This window comes from Panicum hallii, chromosome 4, assembly GCF_002211085.1.
Source record: "Panicum hallii strain FIL2 chromosome 4, PHallii_v3.1, whole genome shotgun sequence".
NCBI classification, from domain to species: Eukaryota; Viridiplantae; Streptophyta; class Magnoliopsida; order Poales; family Poaceae; genus Panicum; species Panicum hallii.
This window is the reverse complement of record NC_038045.1, coordinates 11,764,136-11,774,337: the sequence shown is the minus strand read 5'-3', so window position 1 is coordinate 11,774,337 and position 10,202 is coordinate 11,764,136. Positions and strand designations below refer to the sequence as shown.

Genomic DNA, 10,202 nt, shown 5'->3' with positions numbered 1-10,202 from the left:
ATCGGTTCAAAAGCTATACTACTCGTGTACCATTGTTTGGCTCTGTCATTCTCGGGAGCGGATCTAGAAAATTAAGCCATTGGTGTCACCAAGTAATTATCTTGCTAAAGTTATAGGATTACCAATTGAGTAACAACTGTGTTATAAAAAATGATTGCCTTATTAGGTACTTAGTGTCACATGATCTTACAATGTGGATCCACCCTTGGTTATTCTCGTTCTGCATATGAGAGTTTGAGTTGATATACAAGCTTCACAAAGAGCTTCTTGAATGGCTTCACGAAAAGCTTCGCTCAAAGCTATATCAAATGGGTATTCTTTGGACCGGCTCCAGGCATAAAGCCGTCCATGAAGCTCATTTCAGCTTCCACTGGCGGCACGGAGCCATAAAATATAGCTTCGACTCGCTTCCACATAAACAAACTATTTCGCCAAACGTTTTTCAAAACGGTTTCAGCTTCATCAAAGAAGCTGCTTCAAGAGCCGTTCAAGAAAAAAACTGAAACTATGCCAAACAGAGCCATAATAGATCTCACCTAGTCGCAAAAGAAAAAAAAAGCAGAAAGAAAGAAAAGTTGGTACATGTGGATGAAAGTACAGTGCACGAATAAGATATGATGCGTTACTAACGATGTTCATCACTACTAGTAGTAGTTTACTATCAGTTCAGAACACGAACCATTGATGGTTTCCTACGGAGAAGACAACGACACGGAGTAAAAACCAGGGCAGAAGCACGAGAGGGAATTGGAGGTCAGCCTGATGCGCAGCGCAAGCCACTGCAGCAGCAGCGCCGCACCAGTCCGTGGTAACGCGTGGTTGAGCGGCCGCTCCGGCTCCTCCCGTAGAAAAACAATTACGAGCTGACGCAGTAGGCCATGGTTGCGTAAATTTCTTGCCTACCCGTGCGCGCCCTGCTCCCCCCCCCCCCCCCCTGCGTCGTCGTCGGCGAGCGAGAAAGACGAGAGCCGCGGCAGCGGCGGCAGCGGGAAAAGCTGCGCGTCCGAGTCAGAGGAGGCCAAGACGGCCCCGTGACGAGCCAAATTAAATTCGCACCCACCTGCCTGATCTCCCCTTCCTCCCTCCCTTCGCGCTTTTCCCTCCCCACCTCCACCCACCAGCCCGCGCCGCGCGCCCGTTCTCCCCTCCCGGGCTTCAGGAGTCAGCAGCTCAGCTCCTTCACACACGCGCACACCTCCTCGCTGTCGTTGCTCGGTCCGGCGGACAGGGCGCGGTTCTTGGCGCTCTTGGCCGGTCGGGTCCGTGGTTAGCGGAGGTCTGGTGCTCCTGCTGCGGTATTGAAGTTCTTGAAGGATTCTTTGGAGCGACGCGGCCTTCTCGTTTGTTTCTCGGGTTGATGCGGCGGCGGCTGTGCTCGTGACCGGAGCCGCAGAAGAGGAGGAAGTTTTCCGGCGAGGAGGGGAGAGCCGAGGGGATGGAAGGCGAGGCGGCGGCGGCGGAGGCGGCGGCGCGGATACGGGTGGTGCGGTGCCCCAAGTGCGACAAGTTCTTGCCGGAGCTGCCTGCCTACTCCGTCTACGTCTGCGGCGGATGCGGCGCCGCTCTCCAAGGTGCGTCTCTGCTCCTGTTGTTCCTCCTAGTGATCAGAAGGTGGAGTACCATGACGTCTGCATCTTCAACCAAGCTGGCACAAGATTTGGTCTTCCATTGCCCAGCATGCCCAATGGGTTTCATCTTTGGATGACGCTTGCAGAGGGGATTTTATCCCTTTTTTTTTGGCAAATGGGGCAAGACATCGCTATATTTTTTTTATGTCAGTGAGTTTGACTTCAGACCTCGATTTGATTTATATATATGGTCATGCGCGGTAATGGTTACTCTGTTTTTTTAAATAATAAAATGCAAACTTCTGATTTTTTTACAAAAAATGCTTACTTCTTTTATTACCAAAATGCAATCGTTTGATTCTTTTAGCAAAATGTTTTACTCCTTTCTTAGAGCATTAATGTAATCTTCTGATGTTATAATGTCTGTCCATTTTTGGAACAGATGTTTTCTAGATTTTTCAGGAAACGTTTAGTCCATTTCTAGGAGCAAATATAGTCCTTTGATTTTCCAAATAAATGTATAATCCATTTTAACAAACAAACCTAAACTTAATATTTGTTTGTTTGTTCGTTCGTTCACGTCTTAGAAACAAATGAAACTTCTTAATGTTTATCAAAATTATGGCTTGACCTTTTCATGCTCCCTTTAGAAGCATATTGTCGTCCTTTGGAATTTGGGTTGATTTTAATTTGGAAGAACCACGTCTTTATTTTCTCGTACAAAATATACTAAAGCAGAGTCTAGCCTGTGCCTTGATGGTGGGGATATTGCTCTGTCCTATCCGGTTATCTGCACTTATCCTTATGACTTCTTAAATAGATAGCATTGGGCTTAAAAAACTTAATGTTGAATTTGACCTATATACCATACATTACTTGATTCAGTGATTTTTATTTCCAATATACCCTGTCATCAGTGATTAGTTTAGAATCCTAGCTGCGGTTTAGTCCCGGTTGTACTTTTCAAGGTTGCTTTTGAGGTCAATGGGGAGCCAGAGCTGTGCCTTTGGCCGCCAGTCCTGCAGAACCTGTCATCTGTGGCTCATCGTTTTGAGCTCGTTAAATATTTCAACATGACTTGGTGTCAGTAGCCTTCCTTTTTTTTAATGGCTAATTAAACTGTCATAAAAAGGTAATCCAAATCTGAAAATAACATCTCCTATACTAAAAATCTTGCAGCAAAGAAGAAGAGCTCAGCTCAATCTTCACTTGACGCTGACGACGGAAATGTGAAATACCTTGAAGTACTAGAGTGTGTTCCAGAGGCATCTGCAACCAAACCTGGAGCTAACACTGCTGATAGGTCCGAAACCAGTACAATGGCTGATGTACATAGCAAACCAGTTTACGGACATCATGATAGTGTTCCAACAGGGCCAAATCCCTCAAATCGGAACACGTTGGTCAGAGATAATGGCAAAGAGGCAAAGTACCGACACATTCGTGATTGGGAGAATGGAGAAGTGGGGCAGTCGTTGAGAGTAAGAAACATATTCCCAAGGTCTCCAATCAATGACATTCCACCCAATGCTTATCAGGGAGAAGGCCTTGTTGACTACCATTTGAAGCAGAGGTACAGATATACTACTAGGGAACGCCCCAGTGAAAGAAACTTAGATGGTCCAAGCAAAGTCAGGGGACTTGAGAAAGACCGCGCTGAGATTTTGAGGATGCTTGATGAGTTGAGAGACCAGGTGCAGCAATCCTGCGAGGTAACCGACAGGCCAAGTGGAAGTGCACCAACTAATACAGCACCAGATGCCCCGAGTTCATGTGGTACTTCTGACCGATTGAGTCAGTTGAGGCATGATGCACCTCAATTGCATCGGAACGGTTCACATCACTCTCCATCCTTGAACGTGCGAAGTCCCAGCGTTCCTCGTGTTTATGCTGCACTGCCAGCACAACACGACCGTGTTGGATATGCAGAGCCCATTCCGCATGCAAGAGCCTCTAGCTATCCTGCTAGCCTCTATCCATGGAGAAATTTTGATAACTATTTCTTTGGACAACATGATCCTGATCCTCTCCTCTCTTGCCACCATGATGGCTTCTATCACCAAGCAGCTTGTTCTTGCTTGCATTGTTGCCACAAAGAATTCTTACCTGTACAGGGAAACCACCTGGGCTTCAATGATCAAAGGGCACCGTATCTTCTGAACAATTCCGGGGCTTATTCTGTGGACAGTCCCTTGTTTGGTCAGCAAAGATACTGTACAAGAGGCACCAATACTACCTTGCAGCGGAATCACCCAAGGGCCAACGTAAGCAAGAAGCCTGCACAGAGTTGTGAACCAGTTGCAGGTGGTGCCCCTTTCACCATATGCTACAATTGCTATGAAGTGCTTCAGATACCAAAGAAACAATCCTTGTCAGGAAATGAGTATAAATTGCGGTGTGGATCATGCTCACATGCAATTCTAGTCAAGCTTGATGGAAACAGGCTCGACGTGTCAGAATTTGCAGTAAGCACACATTTATCTGTTGGTCAGGAAAATAACATGAGAACCAATGAACATACTCCAGACGAGAGGTCCATTCCAGCTTATCGTTTTTCTGATGGGAGTCCTGCGTCTCAAGAAAAAGATCTGCACTCAAATTTGAGCGAGTCAGAGAACAACCATACCCCGCTAGGAACTAATTCTGAGGACACTTCCCATTCCAGGGATCTTCATCCTGAAGACAATGTGGTCTCACACGTACCAAGTTTGCCACATCGCGATCATTGTGGGTCATCTCCATCTGAACATTCTGGAGGGGGAAGTAGAAGTGCTCATTCTGAACATGAAAAGGTTATACTACTAACTGAAAGTTGCAAGCAGAACTCGGTTAAACATGTATGCGTATCAAACGAGATGCAATCTCCAGACAATGAGTTTGGCAATCCTGAGTACGTAGAAGATGCATTAAATGTGCAACATGGTACGGGCCGCAGTAGAGTAACAAAGGGCAATGATTCTTTTATCACCAATCTTATAAAAAGGAGCTTCAAAATTAATCATGGAACACGCAATGGAAGAGCAAGGGTGTATGTGAATGGCTTTCCTATCTCTGACCGTGCGGTTAGGAAGGCTGAGAAGCTCGCTGGAGCAATCTGCCCTGGTGATTATTGGTAAATTTCTTTTATGGATTTTACATTTGACCTGTTCTTTGCAAACCTGAAAAGGGAATAATTCTGACACAAATATGTTCTTGATGTTATTTAACTTAGGTACGACTACCATGCTGGCTTCTGGGGTGTCATGGGGCGTCCCTGCCTTGGCATGATACCTGTAAGAGCTGCTGTCATGTATTTTGTTCATTTCTGTATCATGTACCGTGGTGATCAAAGCTCAAAGTGCATATTTTGCCTGCAGCCTTATATTCCAGAGTTTAATTACCCCATGCCCAAGAACTGTGCTGGTGGGAACACTAGCGTATTTGTTAATGGAAGAGAACTTCATCAGAAGGATTTGGATTTGCTTGTTACTAGAGGACTCTCTGATTCCCCAGGCAGATCGTATGTTGTTGAAAATTCTGGAAAGGTTTCAGATGAAGTATCTGGTGAAGAACTTTATGGCCTTGGCAAGCTTGCACCAACGTAAGTATCCCTTACTAAGAAGTCTTGTTCCATTGTCAAAACTTCTTGCGAGTATGCTAGCATATTGTGCTTTCTGCGAATTTCTTTCTAAGTCGCTGCTGTTCCCTTGTATATTTTTATATACATCATGCCTGTAAAATGTCAAGCAAAGGCCTGAAAAAAACTATGGTTCTCTGAATTCAGAGCAGGTTTCTACACCTGCCCGCAGGACAATTTTTGAAAATGTTGTGAGGACTTCTCATAAAAGTTAAGAGCTACTTAAGCGGTGATTCACATGTATGGTTTTGTCAAGATTGTTTGGCATCACTGGTTGCTTTTAGCTGAACTGAATTCCCTTTCTCAATGATAGTACTCTAAATCTTGACTGCACATGTTAGTGGGAGGGTTACTTGTTCTAGTTGGTAAGACTAATTTGTTTATGCTGTCGCAAGTACTTTGGTATGTGGCTGGTGACGTACATGATTCTCATTTTTCAGAGACAGTCATGCCTTTTAATTTCTTGAATTTCTGTATTGGTTATTCGGCCATGGATCACAGCTTTAAGTTTCACCATGCTAACTGAAGTGTATATGCTTGTTCTTTCAATGTTCAGAGTTGAGAAAATGGGGCGAGGGTTTGGCATGCGAGTCCCAAGATTCATCCAGTGAGAGGTCAAATACAGCACTACTAGAATTCTGAACCTCGGAAGGCAAATGGATGGAAATATTTCAGCTCTACTGTAGATTACTTCAGTTGTGGTGCCAGTTTCATGTCTCTCTTTTTCCCGCTTGATTGTATTCCCCTTAGCTGAGGCATAATTCAGTCATATGGAGGTACTCTTGTAATCTTCTGATGCATTGAATGTTACTGAAGCATTTCCCTTTTCATTTGCTTGTTACGCAACAACAATACGAAGGAATTATCTAGTCGCATGTACGAAATGTATCGAATTAGCCAAAAGGGAAGTTAACTATTCATGTTGAATTAACTAGTCATGATTATTTCTTAGAGCAATTATATCCTTATTATTTCCTCCGTAGTCGTTTTGGTTTTTCTACATTCATAGGCTTTGCTATACATATGTATATAGATGTATAGTAAAAACTTTGAATTTAGAAAAGCCAAAATGACGGAAGGAGGGAGCAGTAGCTATGGAATTTGAGAGCTGATCAAGGATTGTAAAATTGCTTTCTTTTTTTTTAAAAAAAGAATAGTTCTGGCCTCTGCAGCCACACGCAGCCTACTTCTTGCATAATTCTTAACACAGGCACTGGCGATACATACATTAAAGGGAAGTAAAATTGCTACTGTGACTGAAATTCAGGAATAACCCTATAAACAAGAGCAAAAGCTTCTCTGAATTCTCATTTCGTGATTCTCCATTTAAATTGGCCTGCGCTGCTATCTCAAATTCTCAATCTGCTTTCAACTCTAATAACCACGCCGCATCGAAGAACCGCCTCCGTGGTTTCACTAGCTAACTGGACCGGGCCAGTTGCATGAAGTTGATGGGAGTGGTGGTGTACCTAGCCGGCCCATCGTAGAATGCCCGGGCGACGAGAGATGCGGTCCGCTGGGACAGGTGCGCGCGGTCCCAGAAGACATGCCGGTCGCGGTCGGCGCAGAGCGTGGTGGAGTTGGGGGAGCACTCCGCCTCCGCGGCCAGCCGGCCGCTCCCGCACCACAGCACGCGCCGGCGACGTCGGCGTACTCCGACGCCCGCGGGTCGGCCAGGACGTTCCGCGTGAAGCCGAAGGAGCCGGCGAGGGAGTAGACGAGGCCGGCGAGCCGGCACCGGAGGGCGTCGTTGAAGCCGCCGGTGAAGTGGTTGAGGTCGTCCCAGCACGCGCCCGCCGGGCTGAGCACCCGCGCCCCCGGCACGCACCCTACCAGCCCGACGTTGATGAAGGCAAACCTCCTGGCGCCCATCGGGTGCATCTCTTGAACGGTGGTGGAGTAGTTGGCGATGAGGCTGACGTAGAGCGCGGCGGCATCCCTCCTTGGTGGCGCCGAAGTACTCCACCTGCTTCGACAAAGGGATCGTGTTTCCGGCATTCTGCACATATGCACATTTGCTTCGACAAAGAGGACTGCTGGGTCGCGCTGGGCTGAGGAGGTATTGGGCTGGTTTCCCGGAAATAAAGACAAAGAACGGGAGGAGGAGAAATGGGCCTGGGTTGAAGGGATTTAGGGCCCATATGTATTTGTAAATTTTGATGTGTTTGAGGATTATTCAGTGAGATAGATTAGCATATGAATTGGATTGAAATTTTAAACTTGGTCATTCACGTATCACGTTGCTGCAGCTGAGTAGGGTCAAGATATTGTCGTGCTTATAGCACACGTGTTTCTGCTGAGACCGTGACAGCCGTACCTTATCTATACTATAAAAAGTAGAACGAATTGAAACCATTTCTCACTAAGATTATACCCACCGTACTTCTCACGGAGATCTCACTTGCCAGCCTGTTGTCGATCGAAACCCACCGGCGAGCAAGGACAGGCAACACGAGGAGCCGGAAGGCTTCCAGGACGGCTGGTGGGCCCCGGTCCCTCGGTCAACGGCCCAGCGATCTGGCGCATACCCTGGCTTGGAGTCGCTAGGCGTGCCACCTGATCCTGCACCCGATCAGGAAAGTGTGACGTGTTAAATTCCTGTAAGCACAGACACTTGTAAAGGTTAGTCCGAGCCGTGATCGGCTCATCACTCCTCCCCGGTATCGGCTATGAAGAGCCGATTGCATCAGTACCGGATCGGATCTTTAGGACAGGCAATATATATATATATAATAATAATAAAACAAATCTTGCTTCATGAATATCAATCTAATCCAATCTACGATAACTAAACCCTCAATGCACGATCGGAACATCCTACACGTGATTGAGCCTAACGAATACGCAAAAGCATCAAAACAGACAACCTAAACAGAGATCCTAAAAGCAACCCAAGAGCTGATTCCTAGAGAAACCTCTACTCAAGCTACGATCCGATACTAAACGTACTGCCGGATTGCAAGGCCTAATCGTGCACATATCGAGCTAAATCTCTAATAGATAGAAACTAGCCATAACAGATTGGATCTATTAATAAAAACGAAGCAAGATGCGACCATCGCATCCATGATCGAACACGATGATTGCGAAGCGCACATGAGCAACGAACAGAGCAGGATCGGGATATAAAGAGATTAACGTTACCCTATGCGCGTTATGATAACTAGTGCTACTCGCCATCTACAAGGCTTCAGAACGAGCAACACATGAAACGAACGAGTAAGGGTAATGTTGCCCCGATCACGCAGAGCACGATCGGGACCGCATGGCACTTACCCGATGAAAACCCTAGAACAGGGGAGGCGATGCGCCGTGAGTTGTTGATGAACGATCTCTCCTCCTTGTTTATTCGTGGTACATATTTATAGTCCGTAGACTTGTTCTCTTTAACTAACCCTAACCAAACACGACACGAATCCTAACTACCTATATCTAAATTTACACGGCCTTTCTGGCCTCAACCACCCGCACAGGGTCCGATTCGCAAGCTTATCGTGATTGTCTTCTAGGCCCGTCTTGCTCCATGGCCCACTTCCGGCCCGGTCAAATTATGGCGATAACACAGCCCAAGATTTGATGAAAGAGGGTGTAAATCTATGTAACACCCTAATTTCTAATTTAGAACCTGTTGTCGGTCAAAACCCACCGGTGAGCAGCGACAGGCAACACGAGGAGCCGGGAGACTCCCGGGACTGCTGGTGGGCCCCGGTCCTTCGGTCAACAGCCCGAGATCCGGCACACGTCCTGGCGTCTGGGTAGCTAGGCGTGTCACCTGACCTTGTACCGGATCAGGAATGTGTTATATGTTAGTTTCCTGCATGCACAGACACGTGTAAACGTTAGTCCGAGCCGTGATCGGCTCATCGGATGTTTCCCGGTATCGGCTGTAAAGAGCCGATTGTGTTCAGTACTGAATCGGATCTATAAAATAAGGCAAATATATCCGATGGTAATATAAATCTTGCTCTGTAATCGTTAAGCTAATCCAATCTACGACAATTAAAGCTTTCACCACATAATCGGAACATTCTACACGTAACTGAGCCTAACGGATGCTAAAGGTAACAAAACAACAACCTAAACAGAAGCCTAAAAACCAACTAAAAGCCGATTCCCGGAACAATCCCTTTTCAAGCTGTTGTAAAATACCCAGACTACTGCCGGAACATTCAATCCATTTGAAGAGCCTAATCATGCAGATATTAAACTAAATCCTCGATTGACGAAGACTAACCATAACAGATTGGATCTACTAAACAAGTACGAAGGAAGGCACTGCCCTTATACCCGAGATCGAGTACATGGACAGCCAGATGTTTACAGGAAACAAGCAAAGCATGATTAATATATGAATGAGCCGATGCTACCTTATAAACGCCAAGATAACTAGTGTTACTCGTCATCAACAATGCTTCAGAACGAGAAACACGAAAAGTATATAAGTAAGAACGATGCTGCCCTGATCACGCAGGGTGTGATTAGGGCCGCACGACGCTTACCCGAGAACCCCTACAATAGGGGTGGCGATGCGCCAGGAGTTATTGGTGAATGATTCGATCCTTCTTATTGTTTACCCAAGATACATATTTATAGTCCGTAGACTTGCCTCTCCTAACCAATCCTAACCAAACACGACACGAATCTTAACTATCTATATCTAAACTGTTTAAACATACATACTTATCTAGATACACGGCCAATCTTGGCCCACAACATCTGCAAAGGGTCCGATTCGCAAGCCCATTATAACTATCCTTCAAACCCATCTTGCTCCACAGCCCACCTTTCTGGCCCGCCTAAATTATGGCGATAACATATGCCCCCCTGGTTTCGGCAATAATTATTCCGAAACCATTTTCCTTTTAATCGCCTCGTCTCTTCGACTTCGGAAATCCGTACAGGCGTGCCTCTTCAACTTCCAGGGGATGTGACTGCTCTGCTTCAGGCTCCTTGGAAACCGTTATGGCGCCGATTCACCTTCCACTCCGCCTTTATAAACTTCCCCACGGCAACTTTCT

The 10,202-nt window shown here is 46.1% G+C and overlaps 1 protein-coding gene and 1 pseudogene across 1 annotated transcript; one reads left to right on the top strand and one right to left on the bottom strand.

The window, feature by feature from the left end:
• The first annotated feature begins 932 nt into the window (after positions 1–932).
• Positions 933–6,111, top strand: LOC112890962. The gene is made up of 5 exons (XM_025957849.1): positions 933–1,571; positions 2,748–4,680; positions 4,780–4,840; positions 4,925–5,148; positions 5,741–6,111. Exons 1-5 carry the CDS (start codon positions 1,436–1,438, stop codon positions 5,793–5,795), a joined length of 2,409 nt encoding a protein of 802 aa, XP_025813634.1. The 5' UTR covers positions 933–1,435; the 3' UTR covers positions 5,796–6,111.
• A 238-nt stretch (positions 6,112–6,349) lies between these two features.
• LOC112890353 lies at positions 6,350–7,182 on the bottom strand (annotated as a pseudogene).
• Positions 7,183–10,202: the final 3,020 nt, after the last annotated feature.